At 46.3% G+C, this 19,663-nt stretch overlaps 1 protein-coding gene across 1 annotated transcript; it reads right to left on the bottom strand.

Moving 5' to 3' along the window:
- Positions 1–32: 32 nt before the first annotated feature.
- UNC119B (unc-119 lipid binding chaperone B) lies at positions 33–18,731 on the bottom strand. The gene is made up of 5 exons (XM_069757985.1): positions 18,492–18,731; positions 18,307–18,417; positions 11,735–11,843; positions 5,616–5,788; positions 33–5,107 (listed from the first exon to the last, which is right to left on the bottom strand). The coding sequence occupies exons 1-5, from the start codon at positions 18,688–18,690 to the stop codon at positions 4,995–4,997; spliced, it is 705 nt and encodes a 234-aa protein (XP_069614086.1). The 5' UTR covers positions 18,691–18,731; the 3' UTR covers positions 33–4,994.
- Between the last annotated feature and the right edge of the window lie 932 nt (positions 18,732–19,663).

The following is a 19,663-nucleotide window of genomic DNA, read 5'->3' on the forward strand; positions in this document are numbered from 1 at the left end:
GCCGCCATTTCTTCATAAACTCACAACTCACGTTTGTTTTTCTCAAAATTCCTTTATTTCTTACAGAAAAATACAAGTTCTTGTGAATCTACCCAAAGTGTGGAAGGAGCAGGAGGTACAAACACAGCTTAAAGGCACAGTGACCTCAGAAATTAATTGGGTCCAGTACTTTTAGCGGCTTCTTTATTTGCTCCTGTAGCTGGCGGTGCTGTGGTGGCCATAGCTTGTCCGGGTTACAGAGCCGGACCCCAGCAGTGGTCCCCAGGACGCGTCACCACTACCTGCGTCACCCGTGTAATGGCAGCTGGGACGAGGGACCAGACGCTGCATAGCGAAAAAATGACCCCCCTCAGCACGGCTGGGAGCAAAATGCAGAATTACACGGAAAAATAACCCTTGTTCTATAGCAGTGTTCCCCAAGTCCGGTCCTCAAGAGCCACCAACAGGTCATGGTTTCAGGATTTCCTTAGTATTGCACAGGTGATAATTCCATCACCTACACAGGCAATAAGTCCATCACCTGTGCAATATTAAGGAAATCCTGAAAACATGACCTGTTGGTGGCTCTTGAGGACCGGACTTGGGGAACACTGGTCTAGGTTATACAAGGCATATACAATAGTACAGAGTCTCCACCATTAACCTTAGGTGTTCTTTTACACTTTTCATATCACAATGTTTAAGAAAACAAACCATTCTGCTATTCTCACACTGACCACTAGGGTTTAGACTCCTAGTTGTAGTGATGAGCGAGCGTGTTCAGATGGTATCTGATGGGCACGCTTGTGTCCTTATGTATTTTTGGCGTGCTAGAAAAGAACGCTCGAGTCCCTACAGCGGCATGATTTGTGGCTGTTTGACAGCAGCAACATATGCAGGGATTGCCTAACAAATCGGAAACCCCTGCATGTGTTGTGACTGGTGAACAGCCATGAGACATGCAGCCGCAGGGACTCTGGCGGTTTTTTTTGTAGCACGCCAAATATATGGTACTCGATTAGGACAGGAACACTAGCTCATCACTACCCAGTTCCTGTTTTTTTTTCTCCACGAAATCTACATGTACATTAGTAGCAACACTGCAACTAATGAGCGTGTAAAAAAGTGGGGGACCTGTGTCAGGTATTGTTAATGGGAATCTGTCATCAGGATTTTGCTACTCCATCTGAGAGCAGTATAATATAGGGGCAGATACCCCGATTTCAATGATGTATCACTTACTGGGATGCTTTCTGTGATGATAAAATCATTGCTTTATCCTCTGCAGATCTAGCAGCTCTCTGAATGTTTAGCTCTGTATAATCCCTCCCGCACCACTGATGAGCAGTTTCTGCCCATGAATAGTGTACACTGAAATCTGACAGTGATGGAAAATACACAGAGCTCATGAAAAGGGAGGACTTCCTGGCATCAAGTTTAATAGTTCTCTAGACATATTCTACTGCTGATAATACAGTTATTTTTATCAAAACTACAGCAAGCAGCACAGTGAGTGACACATCACTGCAATCAGGGTCTCCGCCACTTCATAATGCTGCTCTCAGATTAAGTGACAAAAACATGGTGACAGAATCCTTTTAATGGTGAATCCTGTCTTTAATGATCAAGAGAGAGCTAAAGTCTAATACAAATTGTGATATGAAGAAAAAAAAAAAAAACTGATTCAAACTATTGGATTATTTTCTAATGATACACTTTTTTTTTCAATGAAAACAACATTACATGTATCTGTCCCAAAGTCACAAATGAAGGGAGTTTTAGATAAAGATTACACTACTCATTTACAGTTTATGAATATAATCCAGTAGATCCCAGGATTAGCAGCATCATCTGCCGACATCTACAAATATCCCTTGGACAAACATTTAACACTCAATTGTAATTTGCATTTCTAAAAGCCATGGCACAGAGCAAAAAGCTTTTCAAGCCCATGTCCCTTGTAACAACTTCAAGCATAAATTTCCCTTCAATTATCCTATGAATTTGCTTGTACAAAAGAACAAGCTCAGATAGCGGCTAGCTGGTAGTAAGCAAGGTAATGAGCTAATAACAGACAAATTGATCATTTTTATAAAAAGTTAGAACAGGCGATTGCTAGTGCTCCATTATACAGCTCTAAGGAATAGGACCGAAAATATGGTTCTCTTCAAAAGTGCGATCTGACGAAACATCACATCGCACTCGTACCATTGTTATTCTATGGGACTGCGCACATGTCGGATTTGGTCCTCGGACAGACAGGGGGAGGGAAAAAAAATAAATAAATAAATAAAAAATCGCAGTATGCTTGATTTGCATTAGATATTCAGATCATATGATTTGCATTTAGATCACACTTGACCATGCAAGTCAATGAATCCGTGGAAAACATTGGACTGCACACAATTTTCACGGATTGAGAAAGAAGGTTTTTTGGCCCATCTTCTCCATATCTGAGAAAATTTGGTGGAGTGACTCTAGCCTAAGAGCCAGCATTAAAGAAGCAGGGCTTCATAATGTGCCCGATGTGAAGCAAAAAAGGACAGTTCAGACAGGAGGCTCTAAACTAGAATTGCCACAAGCAGTTTTCTCAACTTCCGCAGGATTACACCATTTCCCTGCCTCTATGCTTGGTACTTGATTGACAGTTCGGACCAGTGTTACGGCCGGCCGAACTGTGTGCTCTCCATTGTTGCCAGCACAGCCAGCTTTGTCTCTGCAGCATCAGAAGAGTGTAGCTTCAAAGCTATACATATTACATGACAAGCTATCTAGAAATGAACTTTTAAGCACGCGCTCCTGCCTAGGAGAGCAAGCACCTCTGATAGAATGCAGAATGGCTGGTAACCTAGGAAACAGAGGTAAACAATACCATTAAAATTCCCTTCATTCCAGAGAATGGGAGAGGATTTTTAATATAAGGAAATTACAAAGTCACATTTTTTTTGTGCCAATTTAACCATTTATGATGAGAATAACTCTTTAAGAAATAGTGTTTGGATGAGACAAGCTAATAGATGGAGCTATGCTCAAATCCTAATCCTTTCGATTCCATTCAGTTGAATTATAGGTAAAATATGGAGGCATCAAAAACAAAGCTTGTTCACGCGCTGCGTTTTTCGCCACGGGGAAACAGTACAAGGGTTTGACAGTACAAGCAAAGTGAATGAGATTTATGAAACTTTATGCACATGCTTTTTTTTCCCTTTTGGATTTGAACCATCGGAGAATTTTTAAAATCTGCATTTTTGCATCCATTCAAATAGGGTGGTGAGGGTAAAAAAATTAAAATTCGCATGACTATTACAGAGTTTTTCCTAGAAAACACTTAGGGTATTTGCAGCAGATGATTTTTTTGCAGCAAAAACCAAAGGGCATGTGCAAACCTTGAGTATGTTTCCACGTTCAGGAAACGATGCGTTTTTTACGCTGCGTTGAGCCGCAGCGTCAAAAACGCAGCGTCCAGATGTTACAGCATACTGGAGGGGATTTCATGAAATCCCATCTCCACTATGCATTAAAAGACGCATGTGGCATACCCGCGAAAACACACATGCGGCGCGTCTTTTAAGAACGCAGCATGTCCTTACATTTCAGAAACAACGCAAGGACAGCGCAGGTGACCTGCCAGTAACATCAGGTGCAGATTTGGTCAGGATTTTACCTGCATAAAAGCCTAACTAAATCCTGATGCAATCCTGAACGTGGACACATACCCTAAGAGTATGTGCACACGTAGGAAAAGAGGTGCAGAATTTTCTACACAAAATCCGCATCTCCTGGCAGAATCCGCAGCCGCGGTTTTTATGGGGATTTTGGCACTGCCGATTTTTAACATGGAGTGCAGAAACGCTGCAGATCCGCACAAAAGTAGTGACATGCACTTCTTTGAAATCCGCAGCAATTCCGCACAGCTTTTTTTTTCCCCCCTTTGACCAACATTGTACTGTACATCACAGTGCGGATCTGCAGCGTTTCTGCGCGGAAAAATCCACTGCGGATCCGCAGCAAATCCGCACCATGTGCACATAGCCTAAGAGTTGTATATGGAGAAGTCTTGCACTCATTGCTTCACACGTTATGGGCATGATATAGAAGCAAGCCCCATGTCTGAAGTTGTGATCAATGGAGGTTCTGCCAAGTACAGGCCATAGACCACATATTTCCCTTTTACACCAGTATGCTTTTTTAACAGTAAAGTATCACATCATGGGTGCTTATTAGTATTCATAGAGACATTAACTGGTATGGTATGGACCCAATATACTGCAATATCTGCCCAGTACAATCCTCAACCTGATCTCAGTCTGTGAAAATGGAAGACATTTATCTGTCCTGGCCCCCACTCCCTTGGTGGCAGGTAGACAATACCTGGTATTTGGATAATAAATTATTGCTTAAAGTTTTATTGGAACAATCATGTATAAAAGGCCTTTAAAAACTATCGAGAATGAAAATGGGACCTTACTGACACATCGTTAGAGAAAAAAGGACTATTTATAAATAATATGTTTGCGGGTATTTTTTTTTTGTTTTTTTTTTAGCAGATGCTACCGAAGTTTCATTTGGGCCAGACAGTAAACAAGATGCTTTAGACATTTTACCAAACTTGAGTTATGAAATATATAAAAGCGTTATAATGCTCTGTACACTTTAAAAACAAAAAAAATATGGGGAAAAGGAGGTTATGGTATTGCACAAACCAAATTATGGAAACCTTTTAAGATTTCAAATATGTATATTCTCGTAACAGCGACTGTTCTCCTATAGCTTCCTCCACAGCGCAAAAGCCCAATAAAAAGGACGATCGCACGGATATTATAAAAATAAATTAATTTTTTTTGTACAAAGTCTTCAGTTCTGTATTACAGCACAATATAAAAGGGGGGGGAATGAAAAATAGAAATGTCCATAATATTTCAAGCACAGGATTGACCTCAAATATATCTCCTAATCCTCTGCTCTCGTCAAGGAATGTTCTGTCTCAAAACAGATCAGTCGAAGGAAGCATGGCCCTACTGGCCACCATTGTAGGCATAATCTGCTTTATTGTGCATGATGAGCTTGTTATCCACAAAGTAGAAACTATCAGATCTGGTCTCATACGGGTTATCAATCATCAAGCGAACTGTAGGGAAGAGAGAGAAAAATGTAAAAGTCATTGAATTTAAAAAAAAAAAAAAAAAAAAAAAAAAATGGTTTTAGCCTTTTTGCAATTATATTTCACAATCTATAGTTATATTGTTGTATAATTAAAAGAAAAAAAAACTATGTACTCTAAATACAACTTTAACCAATGCAAAGTAAAAAAAATAAAAAATCTCCATTCATATATCGGATACAAGTTTGGGTAGCACTACAGGAGCAAGTACCAGTGTATGCTATCCCCCCCCCCCCCATTTACTTTCGAGAGGGGGGGGGTCGTTCTGTAGAAATGAACTGGCACTGCACAATCCTTTTAAGGTCTTTAACTTTATTTTCCTTCTAAAACTTATGGCTAAGAAAGGCTACACACATGTAGAAAGCATGGAAATAGAGGAGAAAATCAGTGCTGCATCTATGCATAACTATCAGAACAGAAGAAGCTCTCAACATTGGTTTCTAGGTTAAGCTTATGTTAATTCAAAAACACTTACTCAGTTCTTCTGAAAGTTGTGGGAATTCATACATGTGTTCACATGTGTTACTGCTGTTTGGAATGCAAAAGCCAAAGTCAAAATCAAAGCTTTTAAGTATGCGATCGCGGAAATAATGTCTCTCAATCATTCGGAAACTCTTCACCGGTTTATCTCCTACAGTAAACTCAACACTAAAAAAAAAAAAAAAACACAAAACAAAACAAACAATTCAGTAAAACCCATACAAATAAAATATTTTGCTAAAATAGTGTATTTTATAGTTTATTAATTAACTACTTAGTGCCCCAGAACCCCAACCAATTCGGCTCAGTTTAAGAGGATGATGGTGTAAATAATAAACAAAATTCATTAGAAGGTGTTGAAGTGTAATGAATTTAGTGCATCTTACTGCTGCTGTGAGCCAAGATACACTGCAGTCGTGGGAATTTATGTCACTATTTAAGCCTAAATTACGATTCAATGCGTCTGACAAATCTACCACGTGGAGTTGGCCAGTGAGGGCTCATACTAATCTGCAAGAAATACGGAAAAGTGTGATCCGATCAAAAAAAAAAAAAAAAAAAAAAAAAAAAAAAAAAAAATCAGATTGCACTCTGACCAATGTTAATCTACACTGCTCAAAGAAAATAAAGGGAACACTAAAATCCCACATCCTAGAGATCACTGAATTAAATATTCCAGTTGCAAATCTATTCATTACATAGTGGAATGTGTGGAGAAGAATAAAACATAAAAATGATCAATGTAAATAAAAATTAATATTCCATGGAGGCCTGAATTTGGAATGATGCTCAAAATCAAAGTGGAAAATGAAGCTACAGGCTGATCCAACTTCAGTGAAAATGCCTCAAGACAAGGAAATGATGCTCAGTAGTGTGTGGCCCCCACGTGCCTGTATGACCTCCCTACAACGCCTGGGCATGCTCCTGATAAGGTGGATGGTCTCCTGAGGGATCTCCTCCCAGACCTGGACTACAGCATCCGCCAACTCCTGGACAGTCTGTGGTGCAGTGTGATGATGGTGGATGGTGCGAGACATGATGTCCCAGATGTGTTCCATCGGATTCAGGACTGGGGAACGGGCGGGCAAGTCCATAGTTTCAATGCCTTCATCTTGCAGGAACTGCTGACACTCTACAGCCACATGAGGTCTGGCATTTTCCTGCATTAGGAGGAACCCAGGGCCAACCGCACCAGCATATGGTCTCACAAGGGGTCTGAGGATCTCATCTCGGTACCTAATGGCAGTCAGGCTACCTCTGGCGAGCACATGTAGGGCTGTACGGCCCTCCAAAGAAATGCCACCCCACACCATTACTGACCCACTGCCGAACCGGTCATGCTGAAGGATGTTGCAGGCAGCAGATCGCTCTCCACGGCGTCTCCAGACTGTCACATGTGCTCAGTGTAAGCCTGCTTTCATCTGTGAAGAGCAGAGGGCGCTAGTGGTGAATTTGTCTATCCTGGTGTTCTGTGGCAAATGCCAAGCATCCTGCAGGGTTTTGATCTGTGTGCTTGGGCTGTGAGCACAACCCCCATCTGTGGACGTCGGGCACTCAGACCATCCTCATGGTGTCGGTTTCTAACCGTTTGTGCAGACACATGCACATTTGTGGCCTGCTGGAGGTCATTTTTCAGGGCTCTGGCATTGCTCCTTCTGTTCCTCGCTGCACAAAGGCTGAGGTAGCGGTCCTGCTGCTGGGTTGTTGCCTTCCTACGGCCCTCTCCACATCTCCTGGTGCACTGGCCTGTCTCCTGGTAGCGCCTCCAGCCTCTGGACACTACGCTGACAGACGCAGTAAACCTTCTTGCCACAGCTCGCATTGATGTGCCATCCTGGATGAGCTGCACTACCTGAGCCACTTGTGTGGGTTGTAGAGTCTGTCTCATGCTACCACGAGTGTGAAAGCACAACCAACATTCAAAAGTGACCAAAACATCAGCCAGAAAGCATTGGTACTGAGATGTGGTCTGTGGTCCCCACCTGCAGAACCACTCCTTTATTGAGTGTCTTGATAATTGCCAATAATTTCCATCTGTTGTCTATTCCATTTGCACAACAGCATGTGAAATTGATTGTCAAACATTGTTGCTTCGTAAGTGGACAGTTTGATTTCATTGATTTTTTTTGAGCAGTGTATGATTCCCTGCTCATCTGCGATTTTTTTTCCTCAGCATGCTACGACGATTGCCCACGCATATCGAACGAGACTCGCCAATGCGAGTCTAAGGATGCGATTTAAAAAAAAAAATGGATCTCAACACTTGGACCTTATATACATAAGATAGCAAGATGTCAGTGACGTATATAATTAGTTCAGTGCTTATGTAGCTTACTGTATATGTATTTAATAAAAGCATTTCTGAAAAAAAAAGGCATGGGATGCCTTGAAATGTTATTAACCAGCATAGGGAAAGCAAACAGCTGGGGGCAGATATTTATAGCCTGGGAAGGGGGTAATACCCATGGACCTTCCTAGGCTATTAATATCAGCTCACATCTGTATACATGGCTTTTAGTGGTTATTAAAAGGGAGACAAACCCCCCCCCCCCCAAAAAAAAAAAAAAAATATGACATGGGGTCTCCCTATAATGAATAACCAGCAAAGGCAATTGCATGTGTCTTTATTTCAAATAGAGGACTTTATTAAGGGTGTGACTTTAGTAATGGGGGGGGGGGGGTTCAGTCTATAAGACGCATCTCCATTACTAACCCCTGGGCCTGCTGTCAGCTATCAATACAAAGCTGAAATTAACCCCAATACTATCCCCCCACTTACCAACGGCACCAGGGCAAGAGGGAAGAGAGAGGCCAAGTGTCAGAATTGGCGCATCTTATGGATGCACCTTTTCTGGGATGGCTGAAAGCTGATCTTTTTAGTCTGACACAATGCCAATATCCATGGCCCCTTCCTAGCCTAGTAATACCAGCCCACAGCTGTCTCTCTAGCCTATGCTGGTTATTAATTAAAGGGAAACAGCTATTGTGTAATGGCTTTGTGTAGCTGGTAGCTCTTAAAGTGTTACCAAACAGGCTTTGCGCTAGCCACTCCCTCTAGTTGGTCCCAGGGGAACCATGGCCTTCACCCTTATATATGGATCTGAACTTAGTCAGGGCCCTCTGTGTTGAGTCCAAAAAGTAATTGCTGGCAGAGAATACTCAGAATACTGGGTAAGAATCAGGAAGTCAAGGTCAGGAACAAAACAGTCAGTCAGGTAGCCAAAATTAAAACCGAGGTCAAGGACATGAAACAAACCTGCTGAGCAGAAGCAGAGTAACAGGCATAAAGTAAGACTTAGGCCACCTCAGTATTTGTAAACCAAAACCAGGAGTGGGTAATAAATGCAGAAGAAGTCGTGACGTGTTTCTATTATACTTTTCTGCTGATTGTTCTACTCCTGGTTTTGCCTTACAGATAACCAGCACCCTGTAACAAGACACAGACACTCTGGGTGGGACCACAAGTCCCAACCACTTTAATGTAACAAAACCACAACTACACCACTTAACACCTCTATTCAGAAACAACTTATTCTAACAGTGCACGAGAAGCACAGCCACAATTTAGGTTGCTAAGTGATTCGACCCGGATTTTGCACCAATTTTACAGCCGTAGCCTAAACTTCTGGACTACACGACACATTTAATAATACTTGTAAGGCTATGTTCACACCTTGCGTCGGGTCCCTGCGGGTTCTCCCGCAGCGGATTTGATAAATCTGCAGGGCAAAACAACTGCGGTTCTCCCTGCAGATTTATCGCGGTTTGTTCCACGTTTTCCGCTGCGGGTTTCCGCCTATACTATTGATGCTGCATATGCAGCAATATGCAGCATCAATAGTAATGTTAAAAATAATAAAAATTGGTTATACTCACCCTCTGATGTCCGGATCTCCTGGGCGCTGCACCCGGCGGTCCGGTTCCAAAGATGCTGTGGGAGAAGGACCCTTCGTGACGTCACGGTCATGTGACCGCGACGTCACCGCAGGTCCTGGTCGCACAGCAACTCTGACCGGACGGCCGCGTGCAGCGCCCAGGAGCTCCGGACATCAGAGGGTGAGTATAACCAGATTTTTTATTTTTTAACCCCAAATATGGTTCCCAGGGCCTGGAGGAGAGTCTCCTCTCCTCCACCCCGGGTACCACCCGCACATTATCCGCTTACTTCCCGCAACGTGGGCACAGCCCCATGCGGGAAGTAAGCGGTTCAATGTATTCCTATGGGTGCAGAATCGCAGCGATTCTGCACAAAGAAGTGACATGCTGCGCGTTGTAAACCGCTGCGTTCCTGCGCAGTTTTTCCCGCAGCATGTGCACAGCGGTTTGCGGTTTCCATAGGGTTTACATGTTACTGTAAACGCTATGGAAACTGCTGCGGACCCGCAGCATCAAAATCGCGGCGGTTCCGCGGTAAAAACCGCTAAGTGTGAATATAGCCTTAGAAGTGCATAGAAAAGGCAGCAGTATTAGTCTCTGAAATCACAAATTAAGGGGATGGATTTCAGACTACACGCTACTAAAATAGGTCACTGATTACAACTGTGACCTTAATAGCAAGAACGAAAGAAAAGAAATAGCAAGTAAACTCTATCCAAAGTGTTGCTCTATGTTTTGTTAAAACTGATCATTTTCAACAGTTAGGGAGAAACATGTTCAAAATGATATATTTCTTTATTATGATGAGATTATAATGTGGGTTAGAATTGTAAAAAATCATAGCATGCCCAGCGTGTGTAAAACTGTATGCTTCCGTAAGGGTCCGAGGAGAAATGCCTGGCATGCATGAGTTCTTCTCCGAGACATCAACTCCTGAAGGAATTTGCACCTATTACATATTGACTACGTACTTTAAATAGCGTGCCAATTTTTTATTTTAATTGACTATCATTTTTTTTTGAGGGGCATTGGGGCAGCAGAATGACAATTTAACAGATGAGGTATTATAGGGTCTCTCAATAGCACATGCATTTATTTGTAGAAACAGAATAAAGGCTGTGGCTCAGCTCCTGGCAGAACAACGGACTAAAAAATAATCTATCATGTCTAACAGAAGGCATCAGGATCCTCCCATACACATTTTGTATGCTGTTATTGATCCAATGTGTATGAGACCGGGTACATAAAGAAGCCTGAAACCAGCTTTAGGCCGGTTTCACACGTCAGTGGCTCCGGTACGTGAGGTGACAGTTTCCTCACGTACCGGAGAAACTGACTCACGTAGACACATTGAAATCAATGTGTCTCTGCACATGTCAGCGTGTTTTCACGGACCGTGTGTCCGTTTGGAAAACATGGAGACATATCAGTGTTCATGGGAGCGCATGGATTACACGGACCCATTAAAGTCAATGGGTCCGTGTAAAACACGTACCACACGGACGTTGTCCGTGTGCCGTGCAGGAGACAGCGCTACAGTAAGCGCTGTCCCCCCACGTGGTGCTGAAGCTGCCATTCATATCTTCTCTGCAGCAGTGTTTGCTGTAGAGAAGATATGAATAATCCTTTTTTTTTTTTTTTTTGTTTCTCGTGTTAAAATAAAGATCCATGTCCCCACCCCCCTCCCACCACCTGTGCGCCCGCCCGCTGTTATTAAAATACTCACCCAGCTCCCTCACTGGCGCTGCTTCCTGTCCTGGCCGCACCTTCTACTGTATGAGCGGTATGGGAGGTGGAGCCGCATATTCATGACTGTAATGGGCGGCCCCACGTGACCGCTCATACAGTAGAAGGTGCGGCCAGGACAAGAAGCAGCGCCAGCGAGGGAGCCGGGTGAGTATTTTAATAACAGCGGGCAAGCGCACAGGGGGTGGGAGGGGGGTGGGGACAGAAATCTTTATTTTAAACACGAGAAACAAAAAAAAAAAAAAAAGGATTATTCATATCTTCTCTACAGCAAACGCTGTTGCAGAGAAGATATGATTGGCAGCTTCAGCACCAGATGCAGGGGACAGCGCTTATCTCTAGCGCTGTCTCCTGCACAGTGCGTGTGGTACCCGGTCGGCACACGGGCGGCACACGTGTGCCACAGAAACGCACGGACATGGATAATTCCGGTACCGAAATTATCTGGACGTGTGAGACTGCCCTTAGTAAGGATTTCACTGGACTACTCACGTAGCTCCGACTTTTCGAAGTCTAAGAAATGCTGGTGTGAACTGATATCGGACAAACCGACCAGCGCTATTATCCACGTGTCCTGCTTCTTCATCCTCGTCTTCTTGTTCTATTGCAAAAAAAAACAAAAAAAAAAAAACACACAAGAGATAAACATATTTAGAAATTCATTCTGATGGGAAAAAACATCCAGAGACCCCATGTCAGAGACATCACAGTGTTTTGTTAAAGGGACATTAAACAATAAAAAGGCTTCCATCATACACAAAAAAAAATACAAAAACCCCCCACAACAATCCTTTTAGAATACCACAACGCTAGCCGCCACAGACATTCTAGCTTTTTACATGGCTGTGCTGTACATTTGACCACAAACAGGCAATAATAAAAACTGATCTCGTGGTTAGTAATAAGCGAATTGCCTAATAATGGCAGGTATGTGGGTGCAATTGTACCCTACTTTAATATATGAAACAATTGTCCTTGGTTTAAAAGGATGTGTCTCTAGCGTTCAGTTTTCCTTCATGTGTGTTTTGTGGTCAATAACTGTTCAATAAGAGAAGTGATCAGCCTGCATTATACAGGGAATCCACCATTAATGAGAGCCAGTAGTGGAGCCTAAGGAGAGGAAACAGAACTGGAAGCTTTATCTGTCTATAGCTCATCATTTTAGGATCCATTTCCACTTCTGACTTTTAAAACCTGCAAAGTGGTCTGAGACGCAGAATCTGGCTTGGTTTGTGCAGCCATGATGTGCTATATCAGCAATATTCATACTGTAAGGTAGTAGTGTAAGTGGCCAAGGGCATTTCACTCTACAAAATGGACTGTTCGCTACCAGCGCATCCAGAACACCAGTGCATCCACATGGGGATATCTGCTGCTCCGAGTGGGGCAAACTGTTGTGGAAATGCTGGAAATTTTCAGCAGATTTTCCCCTTTGCATAGACAAGAGTGTAATTCATAAGGAAAATCTGCAGCATAAATTTACATGCTGTGGATATCTAATCTGCAGCAGCGATCAATTTCCGCTGTGGTGAATTTGTAAAGTCTTATCCACAATGCTGCTTCTGTGATATGCAGTGAATTTTCCACCTGAACAATCCCTGTGTATCCATATTGTGGGAACATGCCCTTAAAGTGTTGTCTGTGAAGAGATACATTTAAAGGAGTCATTCAGAACTTATACATTGATGATATGTCATCAATATCAGACTTATGGGGGTCTGACACTCCCACTGATCAGCTACATGATGCTACCATGATGGCCGGATGCAATCGGTTTATGGAGTATTACATCACAGCACTGTAGTCTGTTTACTAGTAGTGCTGAGCAAGTATACTCGTTACTCGAGATTTCCCAAGCATGCTCGGGGGTCCTCCGAGTATTTTTTAGTGCTTGGAGATTTAGTTTTCATCGCCGCAGCTGAATGATTTACATCTGTTAGCCAGCTTGATTACATGTGGGGATTCCCTAGCAACCAGGCAACCCCCACATGTACTTGTGCTGGCTAACAGCTGTAAATCATTCAGCTGCGTCAACAAAAACTAAATCTCCGAGCACTAAAAAATACTCGGAGATCACCCGAGCGTGCTCGAGAAATCTCGAGCAACGAGTATATTCGCTCATCACTAGTCATTCTTGGGTACTGCAGATCAGCTCCTATTCACTTCAATAAATGCTAATCTGCAGCACCCTTCCCCCGAGAACCACTACACCACACAAGTCAAGCTCTGGCTAATGGGACGAATTTGGCCAGCTACGCTGATACTACCCCTTGGCACTGCACCTTCAACTATATCGACATCCTGGATGCCAATACAGATGAACTAATGATGGAAGGGGGGCCGTCAGCTGACATTCCTTCCTCCATCATACTCCCTCTGTATGTGACGACTCAGCTTAGTGGGAACGATGATGCCACTATTTTGCGTCCACTGTGTCGAGAAGTGAAGAGCCACAGAAGACATGCTGCAGAGAATTATACTGTAAGGAGCACTATGTGGGGCCCATTATTCTCTGTGGAGGACTAGGCGGGGCCCATTATACTGCATGGAGGACTAGGCCGGGGCCCATTATGCTGCATGGAGGACTAGGCGGGGCCCATTATACTGCATGGAGGACTAGGCCGGGGCCCATTATGCTGCATGGAGGACTAGGCGGGGCCCATTATGCTGCATGGAGGACTAGGCGGGGCCCATTATGCTGCATGGAGGACTAGGCGGGGCCCATTATGCTGCATGGAGGACTAGGCGGGGCCCATTATGCTGCATGGAGGACTAGGCGGGGCCCATTATGCTGCATGGAGGACTAGGCGGGGCCCATTATGCTGCATGGAGGACTAGGCGGGGCCCATTATGCTGCATGGAGGACTAGGCGGGGCCCATTATGCTGCATGGAGGACTAGGCGGGGCCCATTATGCTGCATGGAGGACTAGGCGGGGCCCATTATGCTGCATGGAGGACTAGGCGGGGCCCATTATGCTGCATGGAGGACTAGGCGGGGCCCATTATGCTGCATGGAGGACTAGGCGGGGCCCATTATGCTGCATGGAGGACTAGGCGGGGCCCATTATGCTGCATGGAGGACTAGGCGGGGCCCATTATGCTGCATGGAGGACTAGGCGGGGCCCATTATGCTGCATGGAGGACTAGGCGGGGCCCATTATGCTGCATGGAGGACTAGGCGGGGCCCATTATGCTGCATGGAGGACTAGGCGGGGCCCATTATGCTGCATGGAGGACTAGGCGGGGCCCATTATGCTGCATGGAGGACTAGGCGGGGCCCATTATGCTGCATGGAGGACTAGGCGGGGCCCATTATGCTGCATGGAGGACTAGGCGGGGCCCATTATGCTGCATGGAGGACTAGGCGGGGCCCATTATGCTGCATGGAGGACTAGGCGGGGCCCATTATGCTGCATGGAGGACTAGGCGGGGCCCATTATGCTGCATGGAGGACTAGGCGGGGCCCATTATGCTGCATGGAGGACTAGGCGGGGCCCATTATGCTGCATGGAGGACTAGGCGGGGCCCATTATGCTGCATGGAGGACTAGGCGGGGCCCATTATGCTGCATGGAGGACTAGGCGGGGCCCATTATGCTGCATGGAGGACTAGGCGGGGCCCATTATGCTGCATGGAGGACTAGGCGGGGCCCATTATGCTGCATGGAGGACTAGGCGGGGCCCATTATGCTGCATGGAGGACTAGGCGGGGCCCATTATGCTGCATGGAGGACTAGGCGGGGCCCATTATGCTGCATGGAGGACTAGGCGGGGCCCATTATGCTGCATGGAGGACTAGGCGGGGCCCATTATGCTGCATGGAGGACTAGGCGGGGCCCATTATGCTGCATGGAGGACTAGGCGGGGCCCATTATGCTGCATGGAGGACTAGGCGGGGCCCATTATGCTGCATGGAGGACTAGGCGGGGCCCATTATGCTGCATGGAGGACTAGGCGGGGCCCATTATGCTGCATGGAGGACTAGGCGGGGCCCATTATGCTGCATGGAGGACTAGGCGGGGCCCATTATGCTGCATGGAGGACTAGGCGGGGCCCATTATGCTGCATGGAGGACTAGGCGGGGCCCATTATGCTGCATGGAGGACTAGGCGGGGCCCATTATGCTGCATGGAGGACTAGGCGGGGCCCATTATGCTGCATGGAGGACTAGGCGGGGCCCATTATACTGCATGGAGGACTAGGCGGGGCCCATTATGCTGCATGGAGGACTAGGCGGGGCCCATTATGCTGCATGGAGGACTAGGCGGGGCCCATTATGCTGCATGGAGGACTAGGCGGGGCCCATTATGCTGCATGGAGGACTAGGCGGGGCCCATTATGCTGCATGGAGGACTAGGCGGGGCCCATTATGCTGCATGGAGGACTAGGCGGGGCCCATTATGCTGCATGGAGGACTAGGCGGGGCCCATTATGCTGCATGGAGGACTAGGCGGGGCCCATTATGCTGCATGGAGGACTAGGCGGGGCCCATTATGCTGCATGGAGGACTAGGCGGGGCCCATTATGCTGCATGGAGGACTAGGCGGGGCCCATTATGCTGCATGGAGGACTAGGCGGGGCCCATTATGCTGCATGGAGGACTAGGCGGGGCCCATTATGCTGCATGGAGGACTAGGCGGGGCCCATTATGCTGCATGGAGGACTAGGCGGGGCCCATTATGCTGCATGGAGGACTAGGCGGGGCCCATTATGCTGCATGGAGGACTAGGCGGGGCCCATTATGCTGCATGGAGGACTAGGCGGGGCCCATTATGCTGCATGGAGGACTAGGCGGGGCCCATTATACTGCATGGAGGACTAGGCGGGGCCCATTATACTGCATGGCGGAACACGCGGGGGCCCATTATACTGCATGGCGGAACACGCGGGGGACCATTATTCTGTATGGAGGAACACGCGGGGCCCCATTATTCTGTATGGAGGAACATGCGGGGCCCATTATTCTGCATGGAGGAACATGTGGGGCCCATTTTGTATGCAGCACCGTATGCGGCGCTATTATTCTGTATGGAATAAGGAAAAACTTCCTGAATTGTAGACACTTTCCTCCTCCTGAGGAAGCAAGGCTTTTTGGCACACGAAACGCATGTTGGGGTTTGACAGAGATCTGCATGGGAACTGGTCTTAGAGATGGGTAATTATTGCCTTCATTTATTTGTACCTAATTAGGCATGTTGGCACATTAAGCTATTTATACTGTGGCGGTGTGTCCTGAAGGGAGTATATATAGTTCAGCTCTACCTGATATGATCAGTGACATAAGCCGTGACTAGGCTGTTACTAAATGATTTACTATATGTGCCTACTTTTCCAGTGCTTTTAGGAGCCCCTCGGTCACTCTTTCACACCTGAGGATTTGTTCACTTATTTAAATGTACCTGACCCATGTAATCAACATTTATTATGTAAATTATTGATTTCATAAACTGTGTTTAGTTTTTCTGGTAATTGTTTGACTCTGTCCTCCTTTATATTCATGAATTGTAGACACGTTTTTAGTAAATATCAAGGTGGTCCCTCGACTTAGTCCAAGCTTTTAATTTTAGCCCTCTGTGTATTTGAGTTTGGCATACTTGTGCTACACAGTGTACAGAACAGAACTGTTCCGCTACATACACTATTGACACCCAGCCACTGAGGGAGCTGTAAATAGCTGATTGTCGGCCTTGCACCATTCTGAGAAGTTATATATTGATGACCTATTGGTCAACAATAAATTAGTCCTGAACAGCCCCTTTATTAACAGTACCATTCAGTCCTCCATTTATTTTAATGTGCGTGGTGAACTTAGGGCAATATATAAGAGGTATATGGAGCGCTGGATGACATTTTGCTAGGTGGCACTGTGCTTATATGATGCATGGATGATGACGCGTTTGGAGGCGACTATTTTATAGCTGGCGGAAGTCAGTGTATGACTGTATTATGGCACTGTATGCCGGTATTCATTATTATCATTTTATTTCTATAGCGCCAACATATTTCTTACCACTTTCCAATTCAGAAGGGGGACGTATTGTATTGTAGAACCATAGTGGTGGTAATCATTGTACACTGCAGAACAGTGAGATTACACCAAGAATGAGAAGTTGTGCAATTATGGAAATCGCAGGATCAAGAGAGAATAGTGATAAGCAAACGATGAAACTAATTTGGAAAAATATCTTGACTTATTCAGAATCAAGTGGCTTGCAGCGATTTGGTGGTAGAACCTGTGGTACGCAATTTCTCCAGTGTCCCAGGAGCTAGTTTTCAACATGATAACGCCAAGTCACATGTTCATGCTACTGTAAGCAGCCTGTATGGCTGAACATGGTACCATGGCCTGCTCCAGACTAGTCACCAATCGAGCATATCTGGGATGTTGTGGGTCAGTAATTACAAAGGAAGCTGCTGGCAGCGGACCTTGATGATTTGTCCAAGTGCATTCAGCGTCGCAGAACATTCCTCAAAAGACCATTACTAACCTCATTGATAACAGCCAAGGTGTGTAAATCTGTATGTAAAGCTCATTCTTGATACTGAATAAATTGAGATAATTTGCATATGATTAGCATGTCTATCGATGCTGTGATTTCCATAATGCATTGGCTTTTCCTTATTGGTGTTGGAATCTCAACGTTGAAAAGAGCACGGCAGTATAGTGGCACCACCGGTATGGCGGCATTGACGGTGTGTGGCACCACCAGTATGGCGGCATTGCCTATGTGTGGCGGAATTGTGGCACCTCCGACATGGAAGAATTGTGGCACCACTGGTATGGTGGCATAGCCTGTGTGTGGCAGCACTGTGGCACCACCAGTATGGCGGCATAGCCTGTGTGTGGCAGCACTGTGGCACCACCAGTATGGCGGCATAGCCTGTGTGTGGCAGCACTGTGGCACCACCAGTATGGCGGCATTGCCTGTGTGTGGCAGCACTGTGGCACCACCAGTATGGCGGCATTGCCTGTGTGTGGCAGCATTGTGGCACCTCCGCCATGGCAGCAATGTGGCCAGCTGGTACTGGATAGACCCACACACGGGCGCTCCCGCAGTCACTACCTGGGCACGGCTTGGAGATCTCGAACAGCACGGTGCCAGTCTCCAGATCCCGGATCTTGAAGCGGGTGAAGTCAATGCCATACACGTTCTCGTCCGGCTTGCACAGATAATCTAGTGGCGAGACAAAGCCCAATGAGAGGAGCCGTTACCGAGGAGCGCGCCCGCCGCCCCAGCACCCGACTTACTGTCCGTGACTCTGCTCAGGCCCAGGACGTGCTCCGGTCTCAGCTCCTTGAGGCCCAATAACTCGTGCTCGGTGACCGGAGTCACAGCCCGGTGGTCGGAGTCGCTGACTTCCCGGCCCTGCACCCTCCGCGCTTTCAGCCGGTTGATCACTCCGCCTCCGGCTTTTTTGCGTTCTGCCTCTCGGTTCGACCCGCTCATTTCTACAACAAGATGGCGGCTGCCACCCCCGCTAGTGCCGTAACTATGGAGAGTAGGCGGGTCCCACGGTTTCCAAGCAACATCTATGACCTAAGCACATAAGGCGTGTCTCCACTGATGCTTCCACCAATGAGCGTGCAGGGTTACTGTGGCACTGGAGCGCGATGTGAGAGGACGGCGCAGCCGCAGAGCAGAGAGTCCTCGTCTTGCACTCGGGGCACGGGGCAGCGCTTTGTTCTTTAGTGGTGGCCTCGTCGTCCTGAGGGCGGTAGGGCAGCCCCCCACTTACACTGTCACATTAGTCCTTCTGCCCCTGCTGGTGGTCACTTGTCACATGCACAGGGACTGGTCCCACCAGTATAACCTCTGGCTATCTCCAGGCATAGTGTATCATCATGGAGGGGGTCCCTGCCCGTCAGCTAAACTTGTGGGGTCTCCAGTTAATTTCACATATCAGTCATGTGACCTCTGCCCCCAATCACTGGCCTCAGTGGTCATGTGCCAGATATGCAAAGGTTAGTGATTGGCTGCAGTAGTCAGGTGACTGACAGCTCCTGCTCTTAGAGCAGGGGTCCCCAACTCCAGGCCTCGAGGGCCGCCAACAGTGCAGGTTTTCAGGATTTCTTTAGTATTGCATCGGTGGTAATGTGATCATCTGCACAGGTGATGATTCCAACCCCTGTGCAATACTAAGGAAATCCTGAAGACCTGCACTGTTGGCGGCCCTCGAGGCCTGGAGTTGGGGACCACCGTCTTAGAGCAATGAAGGGTTTACACCCTTGGGGCCCAGTCTGTATAACCATTAGACATGGGCACAGGGCGGCCGCCTAGTTCGGGCCGACTAGTTTCTATGTCTATACATCAAGGGTGTCAAACTGCATTCCTCGAGGGTTTCAAACAGGTCATGTTTTCAGGATTTCCTTGCATTGCACAGGTGATAATTTAATCACCTGCAGAGAATGATTCCAGCCCC

This window comes from Ranitomeya imitator, chromosome 1 (assembly GCF_032444005.1).
Source record: "Ranitomeya imitator isolate aRanImi1 chromosome 1, aRanImi1.pri, whole genome shotgun sequence".
Lineage (NCBI taxonomy): Eukaryota > Metazoa > Chordata > Amphibia > Anura > Dendrobatidae > Ranitomeya > Ranitomeya imitator.